Source organism: Sinohyriopsis cumingii, chromosome 11 (genome assembly GCF_028554795.1).
Source record: "Sinohyriopsis cumingii isolate HCF-2022 chromosome 11, ASM2855479v2, whole genome shotgun sequence".
Classification (NCBI taxonomy): Eukaryota; Metazoa; Mollusca; class Bivalvia; order Unionida; family Unionidae; genus Sinohyriopsis; species Sinohyriopsis cumingii.
The window spans coordinates 21,633,108-21,654,007 of NC_142971.1; the positions used below are offsets into that span (position 1 = coordinate 21,633,108).

Consider the following 20,900-nt stretch of genomic DNA (forward strand, 5'->3'; position numbering starts at 1 on the left):
TCTGCAAATCGGCAGTCGTCAATTTATATAAATAAATAGAAATAAAGAAATTTTCTCAGCATCGGCATTGAACACGTTTTTTTTTCCAAGTTACACACAACTTCTTAATTTGGAATCGAGTTTCCTAATTGTGGTTAACAGGTCAAAGTATAAAAAGAATCCTTCGAGAACAGCGAGGGCATTCAAGCAGGAGAAATCCAAGTTGAGAGAGAGAGAGAGAGAGAGAGAGAGAACAATAAGTAAAATCTATTGGGAGGAAAAGAATATATCTTAGAAATTGTATTCCAAATGCAAATTCGGGCACCCCGGTTATGAATATAAGTGACTACACTGTATTTAATTGCAAAGAAATCAAACAATCTTTTCAGCAGTGAAGGAAATTTATATTCCTTGGTAAAAGCAAATATATAAAATATAGAAAATGTCCCCAATCTTTTGTCCAATATCCCAAGGTTCTGTTGCAAATGAATTAATTACCAGTTTCTTGCTGCACTACATTAGGACTCGATGACATAGTGATTTTGCCAATTTAATAGGTGCACCGGAGATTTACAAAGGAAAAGGTGGGACAGAAACTGAGACAGGAAGGGGTATAGAACTTTTCACAGTAACCCCCTTACCGATTTTGAGACCCTCAACATTGGACTTAGTGCCAATAATAAACGGAGATTTTCACCATTTGTATCCTGAAAATGAATCACTCATTGATTACATAGACAGAAACAGGTGCTCTGTAAATAAACTCTAGACCGGAAGATGTGGTGAATATGCTTCAGAAGTTAGATGAAGGGGGTCTGCTTGCAAAATCTAGCAATAGATCAGCATTTCGTCATTTACCAGCTTCCCCATCCGTAGATTGAATAATATTTTTTGAAAATGATTCTAAATCTGTTCATGCCCTAATGGTATAGAATTAAATACCAGATCAGAGTAAACAAAGACTTTAGATATGATCTTAAAAAATGGGAACAATTTATTCAGGACTGTACTGACTATAGTTGTGATTTCATTTGCGACAGTGATATTTGAATAATTACAGGCTTTTGAATTCATTTCAGGGACCAGTGGACACGTAGTTTGGCCCCGTGATTGGCTAAGTGAATTGATTATAGGAATATTACCTTCTTAAAGTTATTCTCTGTACCAGCATCAGTTTTGATTTGGGGAACATTTCTTGAAAAGATAGGATTTCTTTTCCATGTTGACTAAAAAGCAGTTCTCTCTCTCTCTCTCTCTCTCTCTTTCTCTCTCTTTCTTTCTATACAAAAAATTCGTTGTCGCCAGCAGAAATGCCCTTTGTCCGAATAAGTATTTCTTACCCTAACATATAATATAACAATCAAGGTCAGATATATTCATGGTTAGTAAAACTTCATTGGTGAAGTTATTTCTCGTTTTCAGTGTGACATAATCGAGCAGCTTCAACCAAGTGTAAGCAAACTCACAAGACGATCCCAGACCATGCTTAGAAGATCTTAACATCGAAGCTTACTCGGTCATGGCACACTCTTGGAATTGATGAACGTTTGCTATCCCACCTAGATACCCAGACAAATCATAGTGATTCGTTCATTTGGATGTGGGTCCTCGCACCAAAATCGTACTTTAAGAGAGCTTTAAGTTTGGAGGCGAAATGTGGACGGGGAATTGAACTGATTTTTGTCTTAATGTGGTAGTAACTGAAGGGGCTTGAGATAGAGGGAAGTCAATTGCATATCTCTTCCTTTTATTCGTATTCCAGTTACTTATACATAATTGGTGTTAATCTTCTACTGGACTCGAGGAAAGCAATAATCTAGTGGCAGAAATAGAGGAATATGTGTGACGGAGTCAATGTTTAAAAACAAATAGTCAGTGTTATTACTCACCCCACCACATGACTAACTTTTGATTAATCTTAGCTCTAATGTCTTCAGAGTGAGTAAATGAAACAACCTCATAGACGACATGAAAAAATCAATGTCAAGACTAAGATTACCCAGAGTTAAAAGAAAAGGAGTATTGCATGATATTCTTCCATGTATATATTGGCATAAAGACAAGATCCCCAAAAACTGGTTGACAAAGTAAGGAAACGTATACATAGAACGAAAGGGGCTTTAGTCATTCAATAGATGGTTACGTAACAGAACATCAGACTATAAGATTCAGTGAGTCTAATCTCGTCCGGTATGATGATACCCATTTGTCAGACTTAGGCAATAATATTTGCCTGAATACTCTTCTTTGTGCTTTGGAAGCAATTCTGAATCTTGCAGGAGCAATTTTTCCACGTTCCGTTTAGGATGACGGTGAGTGGTTATTGACTCACTGATATGCCGAAAGAAAAATGCGATTACAATCATTTTATTGATGTGATACTGGATGACGACTATGGATTACTGAACTCGGCTGATTCATACCTTAAATTTAGTGTAACCGGGGCTGCTAGTGTTCCTTTTCTAACTAACGTGTCCAGGATATTCCGCTAACATCGGACGGAGGGTGAAATATATGATTCCCAAACAATTGTTCCTTTACTTCCGTCTGCTGTAAGTTACAGATTGCAGCTTAATGAAGTTTGGATTTAACACAGCGTAGCGGTTAACGTGTGTGTTTCGTTTCGTAAGATTCGTTTGTGTACTAAACGTTTGAAATGGTTGATCAGTCTGCTATAGTGTTAGGTAGATCATTCAATGTGCTAGTTACAGTCTACTTCACAAGAGTTGCTTCACTGTATTAAGTATTAAGACTACGATTACCAATCTTTTGATTACGGTGCAAGGGATAATTTTCTGCACATATTTATTTCTACCTCCACCTGGTTGATACCTAAAGTCAAACGTGAGGTCAAAATGTTCATATTGTTGGATCGTCAGATGAAAACAAGGCATAATAATACGATTCACTTGATCAGAGACCTGAATGGCAGTTCATAGCAAAGATTGCGCATGCACCCCAGCGTCAAAGTTATGACTGCTTTTTTCAAGTCCAAAGATCATTTTTGACACCAAGTGATTCTCGCAGTGTAACATAACCCGTTATAATAGATTATAAATCGTAGAAGGATTGTGTACAAAACAGCTTGTTGCCATTCAAAATGGTTGTCATCGAGGCAGTTTATGACATAGTCTACTTGCATATACTCAGATATTTAGTGCCTTCGGTACCTAACGTTCTTACTAGCCGACATTGGTTTTTCCATCTCTGCATATTACTAAATAACTATAGGAAGTGCACATGCCTCACAATAGTTTCAAGTACAGCACTCGCCAGAAAGACTAACTTTCCCGTTGTAACTTTGGTAATTATAATGCGCTTAGAAAGAACGCTCTCTGAAGACATCAACTTTTAAAATTTATTGAGCAAACAAATGTGATTAAAACGTGAATAATTTTGAATGAAGTGAGTCATTAAATATTTTCAGAGAACTGTACAATAACCGTCGTCACAAGTTAATATCCTGTGCAACTGCAGTAGCAACGTCGACCCAAATAGTAGGCATAGCGATCGAATCGGCTACACTGACCGTTGAAGCAATAAGTGCTTGGACAGTATGTATTTCCAATTCCTATTCCACCGCCAACTCCCCAGCTGCCATCAATTCCTCCAATTCCTCCGATGCCACCGATACCACCAATGCCTCCGAGGCCACCAATACCACCAATGCCACCGAGGCCACCGATACCTCCAATGCGTCTGTCATACAGCTGGGCTGTAATGTAATAAGAAAAATATTTGCATGATAATAACAGAGATATTAATAAACGTTGTTCACGAGATGTGAAACGAACATTATATGCAAAGAGCAATATAGCAATCAATATGAATAGTTTAATTTGCTTTAGACATGGATAAATACTAGGTAAGCAACAACCTAAGTAAAACAATCCCTGAAATTTTGTTCCAAACTGGAAATGCCATTCACGAAGACACACACACACACACACATACACACACACAAGGAAGTGTGATGTGTCACATTCTTGTAGGTAATGTTAAAAAAGGTGTGGAATCAGCTTGTACACCTATCGGAATTATATCAATTCCTCTCGCAAGGGTACATAGCTATATCGGATGATCATATAAACAAGACAAGATTAACACAGAACTGTAATTTATTTACAGAAGTTAAATGTCTGGCAGTGGATATTTAGAAAAAACAACACACGAACAAACAAAATGATGCTTAGGGCAGCTTTACTGTTGGACCATTTGTCATAATCCTATCCTTGCAAATATACACACATACATTCAGTAAAATGCGTGTATATAGAGAGAATAGTACTAGAAAATATGAAGGCACGCAAGCAGACCTATACTTATCATCAGGCAAATAGATAGATCCTAATCTGTGAAAGAATATCTATTAAGCTAATGATGATTTGTATAGTGCGATCTTACCTGCGACTGTTGCAACCAGCATGCAAAGAGCTAAACCCACAATGGTCTTCATAGTGGAGGAATGCTTGGATATTTTCTCTTGTAGGATATGGTCTTGTTCAGGTTCTAGTAGTTCTGGTTCTTTTAACCTGAAATCAGGCTTTTTATACAAGACTCATTGCCTGATAAAGTAATGTAAAAATAACCAATCACGCTCCTTTACTTTGAGGAGAGCGTGTACTACAGGCTCTATGTCTGTTGTGTCGTTCCACCGTTTGTATACGTCAGTGACATTAATCAATAGAAGCAAACCTAGTTGATGTCGCACTAATCAGATGTAAGTTAAGCGGGAACAATGACTAATGATATATATCTGTAAATGTCATCAGTCCTGTTATGTAGGTAAAGGAAATATTGTGCTTATCTATTACATGAATCCGATAGAAATACTCATGTCGTATTATTATATTATTAAATTTGTCATTCAGTAGACACTTGTTGCGAGTAAATTACTAGTTCGTGTAATGATGTGAACATATTAAGTGAACAAGTTAAAATTCACATCGTCAATACAAGGATCATACTAAGACTGTTTGAAATGATCTTTAAAGTATTTTAGAACAGACAAATTTGTCAATTTTAAACGTAGTTTACTGGTTCAAGTCATGGATCTGATGTGTGATTTTCATTTCCACTCAACAGGAATTAAACTGTAATTAATTGGTTTAAATTTAGATGCCACTTTGTTTTCCGTTCCTATACTGAGACATACATAGGAATCAGGCACACTTATTTGGTTCGCGAAGTGAAATGAAATTGTTTGCGTTACTTATCCGTTTTGGGTTCCAATAGTGATACTCTGACAAGTGTTTTATTGTGACCTTTTCCTGAATTTGATAATGTCAGAAGGCTTTCTCATTTAATATCAGGCTCGAAATTTGGTATATATTTGAAAATCATCCTTGTAATGTTATCATAATGTAACGCTGATCCATTTATCTGACAATATTTACGAAGCCTCTTTCTCACCTGAACCTTGTTTAAATCTTGCATCCACGTTACGCCCTTTTGTGTAGTCGATATCTACAGGAATCACGTGTTCCACGAAGCAGTAACAGATAACCTTGCAACAAGTTATTAGCACTACAATGTCACGTCAATACATATATTTCAATAGTTTAGTGAACACCGTATTGTAACTTTGCTTTGATATAACGAAAATCATGGAGGAAGTTATGAAAGTTGTTTTGCTTATTCATATTGTTTTGAAAATAATGATACTGATAGGATAATTTGTCCTTTTCACACACTTTAAAATTTATGTAAACTTAATAATATAATTAAAATTCATACTTTCGATGTTATCTTAATTTTACTTGTATCCATTTAACTGCCGATATTTACATAATCCGTTGCTAATATATCCTTGTCTTAAATATAATTTTTTACGTGAAAAAAATACTTTCGTTTTGGATTCTTAGAGAATTTAAACAAACACTGAACATGAATATATTTTTAGTCCGTATAAAATGTACAATGTCAATGAAAAAAAAACAGAAAAAAATCTGTTTGGAGAATTTTCTTGTTAGATTGTGTTTATAAAGTGTTTGTGTGCGTCATTAGTGTGTTTTAATAGAATGTAACTATATAACTATAGAAATGCTTTGATTCGCAAGTTTTGTATAACTATATATATATATAATTTCATTCGTATCATGATTTGGAAAGCTGCAGCATGAAGTAAAATTAAAATTAGTTTTAGATGAATGAAATAGGCTGTCATTCAATCTGTGGTTCCGAATGAACATTGAGTTATCGAATTCGCGCGTTAGCAGAACAACCACATCCGTGACAACTCAGTTTTTGATTTTGATATGACCAGGGCCGCTTACGATTTAAGATGATATAACTCACCACGTAACTACATGATAGCTAAGAACAACTTGCCGTGAGAACCAATTGTGACATTATTTAGATCGAAAATCATTTAAAACAAGCGACATCATAAGAGATAAAGTGAAAATGATTTATTGATTGCACTGAAGTTTGTAAAAACACGATAATGAGTTAGTGTACTTCTATACCCGGATTATATTTTATTCTGTCCTATTACCATATGATTCTTTTTAAGGACATCATTGACCTTATATTACCCTTTCCATTTTCTTTATCAATATGCTTTTATTTTATCTCCATTGTAGCTGTTATAAAATGTATTGGTCGTGGTTTGCTGTAAGTTGTGATTATTCTCTTGGATAATATAGGAAAAATTAAGACATATGTAAAATAATTGTATTATCTGCAACCTCTGATACATTGGCTAGAATGACGTGTTAAAATAATTCAGACTGTTTCATGTATATAGATTTTATAAAATCGATCCGGTTAGTTATTATACATCATCAAAATCTCAATATTTGTTGCTTACAAAACTGTAGTGAAGGTACGCATGAGTTTATAGACGTATACAATTTATATGAAGCTTCCATTGAATTAATCTCGTCTGCTGTTTCATCGAGACATTTAAGGAAAGTAAATTGAGTTGAAAGTGCTTTATTCCTGGTTTTAATTTTACCCATTTGATCTGGCGTTCCTTATTTCCTTATCACACCCAGTGTGGTTGCAGAGGAAGAAACGCACACAGAGAGAAACACACAAATTGTAGTGAATGTACACATGAGATTATAGATCTTTAGAACATATATATATATATATATATATATATATATATATATATATATATATATATATATATATATATATATATATATATATATGAAGGTTCCATTTGAGTAACCTATTCTGCTGTTTCATCGAGACATTTTAAGAATGTAGATAGATTTGATAATGCGTTTATCCTGGTATTAGTTTTGCCCATTTCATTTGGCGTTTCTTACTTCCTTATCACACCCCGTATGGTTGCAGAGGAATATAATGCACACAGTGCAGGTGCAAAGTCTCTGTTACCAAAGTAAATGGATTACAAAGCTGCGCGAAAACCACCATCAACTCATTGCAAATCATTGTATTTCCCTGCACGAAAGGCAATGGTGCAGTCCACAATCGTATAGACTAAAACTCATAGTAGAGTTTATAGAACATATGTATAAATGCAAGACTTATGCAATATATATATATTAAGTGTCTTCAATGTCGGAAAAAAACACAGTTTGAGTTTGAGCCCAGCTTTCAAATACAGACTTTCCCATAGCGTGTAATAATATTCCAAAAAAAAAAAGACTTGAAGGTTGATTTAATTATTCATTGTGGGCTCTTCGGCGTCTTTCCATCTCATAATATTGTATAAATCGTTGATCAATATTCTAATGGTTTAAGTACAATAAATAAAGTTGCCATTTAATCGAAATATTCTGAATTGCTATTTACACTTTTGAAACTTTATACCGAAAAGTGAAAGATTATTTACTTGAAAGGAACTTGCAAAGGTCAGAACGTAATGGCTGTTGCAAAATCCATGCATCGAAATCAATCAGCGACAGAGACAAAACATGTATTTCAACCAACTCTATCATATAACAGAGTGTCATTTTTTCGTCTGGCCAGCATATAACGGTAACAAAATATGTAATGTTTATTAAAATACAAATGTGACAACAGTTTAATATCTCTTTCTTGTGCCCATTATTTCGTATCACAAACACGTATCAGTGATCCCAGTTTATCATGAAAAACGGGACACTGCCTCCTTCAAACCACAGACAAAGAATTATTTTAAGCAGAGGAAACTTTTCTCAATCCAGTATGTAGAAAATTATTATGGTGAACTGCAAATGTATTATATCAGCCTTGTATTCTGAGTCCGATGCGTAATATACTATCCCGAAAGCAAAATAATCTGCTGTATGCAAAATCATACCTGTTTAATTCATGCTATTTTAGAATTCCAAAAATAGGAACATTTGAGATGTTTTATATGGTAATGATTGAAAGACTTTGCGCGTATACACCATATATTCTAATCCACGAATCCATGAACAATACTTAGAAAATTTTAAATACGTCTTGTAGCTTGATAGAAAAAATAATGAAAATATTATATAATACTAGTTACCGCTAGAGGACTGAATTCCGATTGTATATACTTTCACTATGCGTCCAGGAAGGGGAATCATGCACGTGCTATGGGCGTAGGCACTTCACACAGTTTTCCTGGATCAGGGAATGTTGTACTTGGAAGAGTTTACAGTCTCTATAGATATACACGATGTGAAAAAGATGGCTGAATTTCTTTTCACAAGTGGAAACGGTGAATGGACATAAGACAATATAAGCAGTTGTCAACAAGGGCGCAAATGTTTATGGATTACATTTCAAGATAGCACCATTAAACTGGACAATGGTAGTCTTATTTGTGGACAGTATTTTAAGTGGAACTTAGCTGTCTTTACTCTGATACAATGACTCCGTCAGGAGAATATGGAATCAGTATTGTTCAGTATGTTTATGTAAATATGTTCATAGGTACAAATGTTATTGATATTACTTGTTATATGAGCTGCAAATTTCCTATTAAGGAAATGAATTAAAAACTATATGTGGACAGCATTATTTGTAAGTATTTAATAATAATGAAGTTAATGTGTGTTTTGTGTGCGTATATTCTGAGCCACGATGAATGAGTTCCAGGATTATAAATCCTACAAGGGCGATGAACGAGGACACATAGCTGAGTATTGCCAAACAAGAAGATGTAACAGATCTGACAAGTATCCAAATATTTTGTGAATAGTGTCACATGGATGATAGTTGATTGATTTGATAAATGTCCGCGCCCCATATATAGTTCTTGAAACGTGTAGTTATTTGTATGAAGTAAAATAATGCCAAATGAATTATAGGAGTAATATCCCTACTGTGGCAGGTGATTTTATTTAAATATTAGCTGAATAGAACAAAACGCATGTTGATGGTGTATCTGACCAACTTGCATTTAAGTGTTCAGAAGAATTACTATGCAAACAAATCATTTAAGGCTCATACATCATAAATCATTCTTTAGGCTACTTCTAATTAAATTTATGCAAGGTTTAGATGACGAATGGGATGTTTTCACAATAGACGCAATAAAAAATGAATAGGACGTTAATTATTGTATTGTGTTAAATGTCTCATCTTAAGAAATGAACATTCACACGTAGAAACAAATTGAAATTGTCCAACAAAGTGTTACGTTTAAATTATAAAGTCTTCCAGTTAAATACATATTAAAAAGATTAAAATGGAATAAAACACATGAAGCTTAGTTTTGAAGAAGATGTAGACCGGAGATATCACAAAATATAGTGATTGGAGATAGTCTGGAAGATTTGAAAAAATATAACAGTTAATTCCAATGTAAATATTACGTTAAATTACTCGAAACATATTTCGTTTAGAGAGAACTTAAATCTGGCAATTTTCTGACAACAGCAAATTGCACGAAATCTACGCATAGAAAATCAGATGAAGTCCATTTTATCAATGCAATAGAAACAACAATCATTACTAAGTGCATCACTACTTGTATCCAAATTATTCAATATATATATTGTTAGCATTTTATTTACTACGTTGTTTCCTTCAACATTAATATACATGTGAATCATTTTACGTATTATTTAATTTCATACAATCACCTTCAGCTATTACTTTTACTTCACTTATAATATATTTGAGATATTATGACCTACTAGACGAATGGAAATAAAGGAATATCTGTATCTTTCTCATGTTGGATTCATATTTTCATCCAGTACTTTGAGGCCTTTACATCTAGTTATTAGTATTCGTTTTGACTATGTTAATAACAATTTAAATTTTTTATGTGCAAAAATTAACTTCTTCATACCACGTTTGTACTAATTCATTCCCTTATGCAAATCTAGTATTTTTATTGGAATATGCTGCAACAAATTTATAATTAAATTATCATATAAACTTTTAAGACGAAAATATTGAATCAATTTTACGAAAAATACAACCCTGTTGGAGACAGTCATATTTCTGCAACAAATATATCTTAAATAAATCGAACCAAGTAATGTTGAATGTCAATGTTTTTGTGAATTTACGGGTAATGTAAAATCACCTTTTTATAATTATTTACTTATTAAAGCTCTATGTTAACAAAAGAAACTTCCCAGAATCAAATTTATCCCTTATCATAATTTAAAGTCTTTCCTTATATCAATATAAAATTAAAATAAATAATATTAACATTATGCCGATCTAGAGCTATATAACTTTTATGGGGCATAAAGTCTTTCTTCATATCATTGGAGAATTGACGGTTTGCAAATCGGACATCTTCAATTTATATTTTGAAAACACAAATGAAAATAAATAATTAAACTTTTATCCATATATAGTTATTCATTTTCTTACAAGCCATGATCATTTAAACCTACATTCTTCCCAAACAGACTTGCATTAATTCTCACAATTTCAGGCTAAAGGATATTTATCTTGCAATATATTGGAAGTTAAACATTTTTAACGAAACGTTCATTTGAGAAAGAAATGTACAAAACTCGTTTTGAACCTATTGTGTTTGGAAATCTAAATTCATATCTTGCAAATTTCTTTTTAAAACTGAACTAAAATCTTGATGTTTTCCTTTCTAAGCATCACTGAACACGCTGTTTGTCCAGATTACATCCAACTTGTTACGTTTCAATCACATCTGGCAATTGGGGCTGCGAGGTCAAACTTTTGAAGTGAAGTGAAGTGCATTCAAGCAGAAGTAATCCGAGTTCGGTAATACTTTCACCGAGAGAGAGAGAGAGAGAGAGAGAGAGAGAGAGATGAGCATGACCTACCGTAACCCATTAGAAAGCTCGGGGCCAAATTATACGGGGAGCTTTTTGGAATTTCCTTGCACGAAAATGCACAGTAATGTCTCGTTTTCACATGAAAATCCATTCCTCTGTCCAAAACATCTCCACTCTCCTAGCCTAGTAGATTTATATATGCACATAACGCCCCAATCACCACCATCTAGTTTCTTGCTCTATAGCTTTACTTGAAGCGGGAAAGAAATAAAACCTTATTTTTAAAAGAGGACTCTTTGTGATGGTGCAGACCTCAACTAAGCCTATTACTTCCAATTATACATGAAAGTCCCCATTCTTTGCGAAAATGAGTTTGGATTTGGAGAATCACTTCTGCAGGTTAAAAGAGCTGTTTAATTATATGAAAGAAGACAATCGCAGCTGGGTGGGTTTTTCACGAGGAGCAGTACCGCTGAAAGAAATCTTAGAAGCATACGATACCCTCCTCTTGACTGATGTGGATCCATTGGTCTAGCCTTTTGGTAGAAATTGCACGGACTCTCGTAACATCCAAACGTCAGGTCTCCCTGCTGTCGTCAATTCTTTAAAGAGGTACTCATTTTTTGGCCACATAACAATAAGTCAAATCTATTGGGATGAGAAGAATATATCTTGGAAATTGCATTGCAAATGCAAATTCGGGCAACCCTGCTATGAATATAAGTGACTACACTGTATTTAATTTTAAGGAAAGCAAACAATATTTTGAGTAGTGAAGGAAATTTATATTCCTTGGTAAAAGCAAATATAGCAGATATAGAAAATGTCCCCAGTCTTTTGTCAAATACCCCAAGGTTCTGATGCAAATGAAGTAATTACCGGTTTTTATCACATCGTGATTCTGCAAATTTAATAGGTCCTAAATAAGCACCAGAGATTTACAAAGGAAAAGGTGGGGAAAACAAACTGAGACAGGAAGGGTTGTTGGGTACTTTCCAGTAACCACCTTACCAATTTGAGACGCACACCATTGGGCTTAGTGCCAATAATAAACCGAGATTTGCAATATTTTTGTCCAATAAAAATGAATCACCCAGTGATTACATATACAAGAACATGGGCTCTGTTGGGAACTCTACACCAGAAGATGCCGTGAAAATGCTTCAGACGTTAGATGCAGGGAGTTTGCTTGCAAAATCTAGCATTAGATCAGCATTTCGTCATTTACCACTTTCCCCATGTGGATTGTGAGTTTCGTTTATTCAAAAATAATGGCAAATATTTTTTTTGAAAAGGATTCCAAATCTGGTCATTCCTTAATGGTATAGAATTAAATACCGGATCAGAGTAAAGAAAGGTGTAAGATATGATCTTAAAAAATGGGAACAATTTCTTCAGGACTGTAATGAATTATATTTCTCTCGATCGTCTTAGGGTCTCCAACTATAGTCTAGATTTCATTGACGACAGTGATATGGGTACAATTACAGGTTTTTGAATTCATTTCAGGAGCCATAGGACACTTGGGTTGGCTCCGTGATTGACTGACTCAAAGGATTATGGGAATATTACTTTCTTAAAATTATTCTCTGTATTAGCATCGGTTTTGATTTGGGGAGCATGTCTTGAAAAGATAGGGTTTCATTTCCATGTTGACCAAAATGTAGTTCGTTGTCTCTTTCTCTCTCGTTCTGTCTATATAAAACTCCGTAGTCGAGATCAGAAATGCTCTTTGTCCGATTTAAGCCTTTCTTACCCTTACATATCTTAGAAGAATCAAGGTCAGATATATTCCTGGTTAGTACAATTTCATTGGTGATGCTATTTCTCGTTTACAGTGTGACAGAATTCAGCCAAGTGCAAGCAAACTCCCAAGAAGATCCCAGACCTAGCTTAGCAGGTCTTAACCTAGAAGCTTACTCGGTCATGGCACACTCTTGGAATTGATGAACGTTTGCTATCCCACCTAGATACTCAGACAAATCATAGTGATTCATTCATGTTGAGGTGGGTCCTCGCACCAAGTTGTAGAAAAGGATAAGAGGGCTTTAAGTTTGCAGGAGAAATGTGGACTGGAAATTGAACTGATATTTGTCTCATTTTGGCAACAACTAAAGGGGATTGAGATAGAGGGAGGTCAATTGCATATCTTGTCTTCTTATCCGTATTCCAGTTACTTATACATATTTGGTGTTAATCTTCTACTGGACTTGAGGGAAGCAATAATCTAGTGGCAGAGACAGAGGAATGTGTGTGTGTCGGAGCCGATGTTAGGAGACATAGATATACTGTTATTACTCAGCTCACCACTTGACTACCTTTTGATTCATCTTAGCTTTAATGTCTTCACAATGAGGAAATCAAACAAGCTCAAGGAGGACATGTCTTGACTTATATTACCGAGCGTTAAAAGAAAAGGCTTATATCATGGTTTTTCCACGTTTATATTGGCATAAAGCGAAGATCACCAAATCTGGTTGACAAAGTAAGGAAACGTATAAATTGAACGAAAGGAGCATTAGTAATTCAATAGTTGGTTACGTCACAGGACACCAAACAATAAGATTAAGTGATTGCAATATATTCCGGTATGATGATACCCATTTGTCATACTTAGGCAATCCGATTTACCTGAATACTATTTCTTATGCTTTGGAATGAATTCTGAATGGTGCAGGTGCAACTTTTCACGTTCCATTTAGTATTACGGAGAGTAGTTATAGACTCAGTTATGTACAAAAAGAAAAATGCGTATACAATCATTTTATTGACGACAATGGATTATGGAACTCGGCTTACTCATACCTTAAATTTAGCGTAAACGGGCCTGAAAGTGATCCTTTCCTAACGAATGAGAGCAGAATGGTCCGTTAACATCGGACGGAGGGTAAAATATAGGATTCCCAAACGATATATTCAATTGTTAATTTTCTTTGACTGTTGACAGTTTTCCCTAATTTTTGCATCTATGTTATTACATCCGTATAGTTAGCGATATAAGTATTTGTATATTCGTGGTCTGCTGTCAGTTACAAATTGCAGCTTAATGAAGTTTCGATTTAACAAAGCATTGCAGTTAACGTGTGTGTTTTGTTTTGTAAGATTCTTTCGTGTACTAAACAGTCGAAATGGGTTAATCAGTCTGCTATATAAGGGAGATAATTTAATTTGCTAGTTACAGTCTACTTCACAAGAGTTGCTTCACTGTATCTTCAAGCATTAAGAGTACGATTACCAATTTTTTGATTACAGTGCAAGGGACAATTGTATGCACAAATTTATTGCTACCTTCACCTGGTTAGTATTGAAAGTCAAACACAAAATGTTGATATTGTTGTATCGTCAGATCAAAACAAGGCATAAAAATACGATTCACTTGACCAGAGACCTGAATGGCAGTTTATAGCAAAGATTGTTTATGTACCCCAGCGTCAAAGTTATGACTGCTTTTTTCAAGTCCAAAGGTAATTTTGACACCAAGGGATACTAGCAGTGTAAACATAAGCCCTTGCAATAGATTATAAATCTTAGAAGTATTGTGTACTAAACAGCTTGATGCAGTTCCAAATGGTTGTCATCCAGGCAGTTGATGACATTGTCTACTTGCCTTGAACCCAGATATTTAGTGCCTTCGGTGCTAACTTATTTACTAGCCGACAATAGTTTTTCCATCCCTACACACTACTAAGTAACTACAGGAAGTGCACATGACTTACATCAGTTTCAAGTACAACACTCGCCAGAAAGACTAACTTTCCCGTTGTAACTTTGGTAATACTAATGCATTTAGAAATAACTGTATCTGTGGACGACAAGTTTTAAAATTTATTTACTAAACAAATGTGATAAAAAGATAAATAATTTTCAATGAAATGAGTCATTAAATATTGTCAGAGAACTGTACAGTAACCGTCTTCACAAGTTAATATCCTGTGCAACTGCAGTAGCAACGTCGACCCAAATAGTAGGCATAGCGATCAAATCGGCTACACTGACCGTTGAAGCAATAAGTGTTTGGACAGTATGTACTTCCAATTCCTATTCCACCGCCAACTCCCCAGCTGCCATCGATTCCTCCAATTCCTCCGAGGCCACCGATACCACCAATGCCTCCGAGTCCACCGATACCTCCGAGGCCACCAATACCTCCAATGCCTCTGCCATACAGCTGGGCTGTAATGTAATAAAAAAGATATTTGTATGAAAATAACAGAGAAAATAATAAACATTATTCACGAGAGGGAAAAAGGACATTATATGCAGAACAAAGAGCAATATAGCAGTCAATGTGAATATTTCAATTTGCTTTAGACATCGATAAGTACTAGGTAAGGAAAACCAAAGTGCCTCTCCGTGAATCCAGTTTGATGTTGGAGAAGGGCAGATAATGAGTACAAAATCCGTCAGTTATGTTCCAAACTGGATTTGTGATTCACACACACACACACACACACACACACACACACACACACACACACGAAAGTGTAATCCGTCCGATCCTTGCAGGTAATGTTGAAAATGGTGTGGAAACAGACCGTACACCTTTCGGAATTATAGCCATTCCTCTCGCATGACACAAAAATGTAATTTCTTTACAGGAGTTAAATTTTTGGAAGTGGATGTTTAGAAAACACAACACACGAACTAACTAAAAGACGTTTAGGGTATGTCTACTCGCACGCAATGAAATATATAAGTACTATTGTGGTAATTAGATCTTTATCCGACAAAGAATATATCGGTACAAGTTTTGAACTAATTATGAATTTATTATGTGATCTTACCTGCGACTGTTGCAACCAGCATGCAAAGAGCCAAACCAACAATGGTCTTCATAGTTAAGGAATGCTTGAATATTTTCTCTGTAGGATATGCTCTTGTTCAGGTTCTAGTAGTTCTGGTTCTTTTAAACAGAAATCATGCTTTTTATTCAAGATTCACTTCCTGGTAAAGCAATGTAAAAATAATCAATCATGAGCCGTTAGTGTGAGGGAACCGGATAGTATTTGCTGGTTAGGTATTGTGGCTATTTTGAGGTTTCATCGTTTGTATACGTCACTGACATTAATCAACAAAAGGATACGTAGTTGATGCCGCACAAATCAGATATAAATGTTAAGCGGGAACAATGACTAAATATAGATGTAAGTGTTATCAGTGCTGCAATCTGTTAGGATATGGTGTTCTTTCGTGTTAGTAGAATCAGACGAGAATATTCATGTCATACAATTATATCATTCTACAGCACGTTAAAATGTAATTGCAAAATACTGAACTGAAATTAAATTGGTTTATATTTAGTTGTTATTTTGTGTTTTGTTGCTATTTTGAGACATACATAGTGGTAAGGCACACTTCTTTGGTTCATGAAGAAGTGAAAAAAACTGTTTGCGTTGCTTATGCATTTTTGTTTCCAATTGTGATAGTGAGACAACATTTTGATTGTGACTGTTTCCGGAATTTGCAAATGTCAGAAAGCTTAATCATTTAGTAATTATTATAGTAATATTATCTTAAAGTTACGCTGAACCATTTAACTGGTGATATTTTCGTTGTCGAGTTCTGCTTTATCCTTGTTTAAACCATGCATGCTGCACGTTATGTCTTTTTCTCAAATGCGAAGTTTGTGTGTGAATTTAACTCTATTAAACATCTACAGGAATTCTTATTTTGTGCCACAAAACAGCAACACATAATCTTGAAATAAATTATTAGAGACATGTAGTCACATCAATCAATACATTAAAATATTTTCGTTAACACCTTATTATAATTTTGCTTTGATATAACTCAATGCATTGAAGATGCTATACGAAGTCGTTTCGCATCTTCGATTTGTTTACAAACTAGCACAACTGATATAATATTTTGTCCTTTTGACACATTTTAGAATTTCAAGAAACAATGATGCCATTGAAATTCGTACTATTTATGTTATCTTGATCCTTCCGTTGCTAATATATCTTTGGTTTAAACCTCGCGTGTAGGTTTCGCCCTTTTCCAAACGCTTAGATTTTGTGCGAATTGTAATTTACCCGACATCTGCCATTTGTCTTTATTTCTGCCACGGAGCAGTAAAAGAATTATTATATGTCATTATATTGTCATAATAATCGACACATAGAAGGATTTTCCATAAAATCGTACTGTATCTTTGCTTTGATATATCGCAATGTTTATGTGAGTCGTGGTAAAGGAAACTTTCATAATTACAGAATCATCAGAATGTCAGTTAATTTGCGATGAAATAGCACCCTGCTTCCACTGAAAGGTTATCGACAGCAATAAATACATGTAAAGAATTTCGTGAGTAGGGTCTTATAATCTGATTTTGATTTGAATCTATGCATATCTAACCTGGGACAGATATTTTCTTGTGCAACGGCGCACATATCGTTGCAGGATTTATCTATTCACAGCGAATTTGCAATGAACTGGTAGTAATAAATACTATAACATTACTTTTATATCTTATAAAGAATACAATGCTTAAAAATTCTGAGGTAATTTAAAAAATAAACGAACAGTATGTTATATTATGTCTTGCCAGAATTTGTAGTTTTCACAGAAAAAAAAACATGTTTGATGTTTTTATACTCTAAGATCATATATTGAAAGTGTAGATATGATTTTAGAATAGATTTATAAGTAAACTCTATATACGGATTATTTAATTTGGAATATGCTGTGGAACGTGAAGCATGAAATACATTTCATTGGTTCAGCAAACCTTATCAATTAATTCATTTGCATGTCATCGTCCTATGCAATGAGAGAGATGTAACGTTCTTAACCACAATGATATAGGCACTCCTTCAAACGCTTGTAATCAATTAAATAATCTCCAATGAAATAATGCCATTCTTCCTCTAACGGTCATAGAAGGCAATCAATATATTTTAATGAAAATCTTCTTACAATCGCACTTTGATTCGCGCCATCGAGGATGTTAACTTGTTGGAGAAGAATTCTTGAATATAAACGGATTTTTCCTTTCACTAGTTGTCGGTTAACGACGAAAATGCGATAATAGCAAAACTGAAAAAATATTATATTGTTACGTTGTAAAATATTGTGGTTTTGGATTCTTAGATAATATAAAAAATAAATGAACGTGAATATACTTTTAGTGTATACAAAGTTTACACTTTCGAAGGAAAATAACAGAAATATAGACATGTCTGTAGAGTTTTCTTCTATTTCGTAATATGGATTGGAAAAGTGTAGCATGAAGTAAATTAAAATGATTGAATAGACCTTAGCTTTCAATTCAGATGAGTTTCAGATGAATGAAATAGGCGCTCATTCACGCTGTGGCGATGAATCAACATCGCGTTATCTAGTTCGCACGATAGCAGAAAACCCACATGAGTGACAACTATTTTTCATTTTGATAGTAGTGACATGACTAGGACCGCTTACAAAATACGAATGTGTAACCACACAGCTAGTTCATATCTGAAAGCAAATTGCTTTGACAACATATTGTGACATTGTTTACACCGAAAAACATTGAAAGCAAGTGACATCATAAGAAAAGTTGTAAAAATGATTTATTGATGCCACATATGATTCAATGATGAGTTAGCATACTTCTATACCTGGATTATATTTCCTTCTCTTTCATTCCTATATGAGTATTTTTACGAGAATTGATGACCTTATATTGCCCTTTCCAGTTTTTTTATTTATCAATGTACTGTTATGTTATCTCCATCGTAACTGTTATAAAATGTATTGAGCGTGGTTTGCAGTACGTAGTGATTATTTTCCTGGAAGATGCTACGAAAATGAAGACAGATGTCAAACAATTCATTTATCTGCAACTTCTGATACATTAACACGATCGAAAAACAAATTAGTTTACTAGTTAAAAGAATATATATTGTTTCGCTCAACAAAATCCCAATATTTCTTGATATGAAAACAAAAGTGAATGTACGTATTATGATATGCCTTCTGTTTCTTCAAGATATTTTAAAGAAAGAAACAAAGTGCGTACCCCGGTTTAAATTTGATTGTATACCCATTTTAATCATGCTCGTTTGATCTGGAGTGCGATACAACCGTTCAATCCTTATTTTCGTATCACATACCAAATTCTTAATTCTTCGGTTTCTTCTTTGACTTCTTTGTAGATAATATTTAGACTGTTTTGAATCAAATTTTAGTAAATCCACTCGTTTTTCGTTATGTATAAGTTTTGTATTAAATGCCAAACAAGATTACGTGTTTTGGTCTGAGTCGAGGGATGAAATCATTTGATGTCGCTTATGTATACGTTTCAGCCTGATGTCCTTGACCTATCAATACGCCACATCAGTCTCGTGCATTCCGCTGACTCAAGATAAAACATGTATGCAGTTTTATGAATGTACTTATTAGCAGCATACCACTTTTTGGGAGGGTCCTAAGGCCGAAATAAGAATTCGTAAAAAGACGATTAAATAACGTAAATAACGTCAAAATCAAAATATTCTAACCACGCGGAGGCTCCTCTAATTGGGTTAGTTCGTTTGATTATTTTGCTTTTTCCCCGATCTAAAAATATAAAATACGCAGATATATGACGAAATTGAACAAACTTGAGGTCGCACCCCCTCTGCTGCTATAATTAAATCATTGATGATAAGATAATGCCACCAGCTAAGGAATCTTACACAGCTAGACTAGCTCGAGAGAGACTAGAAGCAATAAAGAAATGTCTTCCTGTGCAGGGTTCTGACAGACGAAAACTACAGCAACGACAAGAAGCTCAAGTTGAATATGCAGAAGGTAAGGAAGGGTTATTTCAACCTGTTACAAAAGTTACTGAAAGAGTTGCAAAAGCTACTAACGGTCTTCCGTCGTTAAAAAGAACTGCTAAACAAACCGAAATGGTAGCGAAAAAAGCTAAAGGAAGAAAAAGAACTTTACTAGATCTTCAAAGTAAAATAGCTACCTCTCAGCCTGCTCCTGTAGGTGAAGAAATACTTGATAGTATTGGCAGAGTTCGTGCTGATATAGGTGAAATGAAAAGTCGTGAATCAAAAGCACCAGAACAAGATGATTATGTGACAATTACACTGAGTGATAAATTTATCAGTGTGGGTATTAATTTCATAAAAGAAGTTAAGAACGTTGATTCATTATCAAAACTTGCCTCGGAAAGTGTTGATAAAAAAGACAAATTTTTAAAATTTGGATACAATCCTTATTATGAAAGTCGTGAAACCTGGTACAAATGGATATCTCGTATATACTACGATAAACATAAGGTTTTATCTGATGATCAAAGATACGATAATTATCGCAGAAAAATAGAAGAGTATCTTAGAGGACGAGAACCGTCACGACCAACACGATCTCTTAAAACAATAAGTGAGGAAGAAGAAGAAGCAACTGGAAATTGTCTTTCTTCCCTGATTATATCAGGTAAAAGTGGTTATATTGCTTGTTCTAACAATATCCTGTCTGACGTAGAACGATTAGAAATTCTGATTGGAGGAAAACGCGCAGGAAATAATTCCCCAGTAATTATTAATGAAATATCTGATATTTGTCGACGATTATTTACAGGCAGTAGTATGGACATCAATGTTTCTCCATCTCTCATCGATGAAATTACTGATGCTTATTATAGCCGTTAAGATCGCTACGATTAAGATCGCTATGATTAAATAAATGAATAACAAATACAATGATCATACATAATGTTGAAGGTGGACCGATCATGGTCAGGGTAGTAAATTCGCGATTACCAACTTACGAAGCAATTGACGGTGATGG

General features: G+C 34.5%; 2 protein-coding genes across 2 annotated transcripts; both read right to left on the reverse strand.

Annotated features, from left to right (window-relative positions):
* Positions 1–3,323: 3,323 nt before the first annotated feature.
* On the reverse strand, positions 3,324–4,540 carry LOC149787736 (uncharacterized). The gene is made up of 2 exons (XM_089975652.1): positions 4,384–4,540; positions 3,324–3,694 (listed from the first exon to the last, which is right to left on the reverse strand). The coding sequence occupies exons 1-2, from the start codon at positions 4,433–4,435 to the stop codon at positions 3,435–3,437; spliced, it is 312 nt and encodes a 103-aa protein (XP_089831778.1). The 5' UTR covers positions 4,436–4,540; the 3' UTR covers positions 3,324–3,434.
* A 10,403-nt stretch (positions 4,541–14,943) lies between these two features.
* Positions 14,944–16,034, reverse strand: LOC149787737 (uncharacterized). The gene is made up of 2 exons (XM_089973944.1): positions 15,917–16,034; positions 14,944–15,305 (listed from the first exon to the last, which is right to left on the reverse strand). The coding sequence occupies exons 1-2, from the start codon at positions 15,966–15,968 to the stop codon at positions 15,055–15,057; spliced, it is 303 nt and encodes a 100-aa protein (XP_089830070.1). The 5' UTR covers positions 15,969–16,034; the 3' UTR covers positions 14,944–15,054.
* Positions 16,035–20,900: the final 4,866 nt, after the last annotated feature.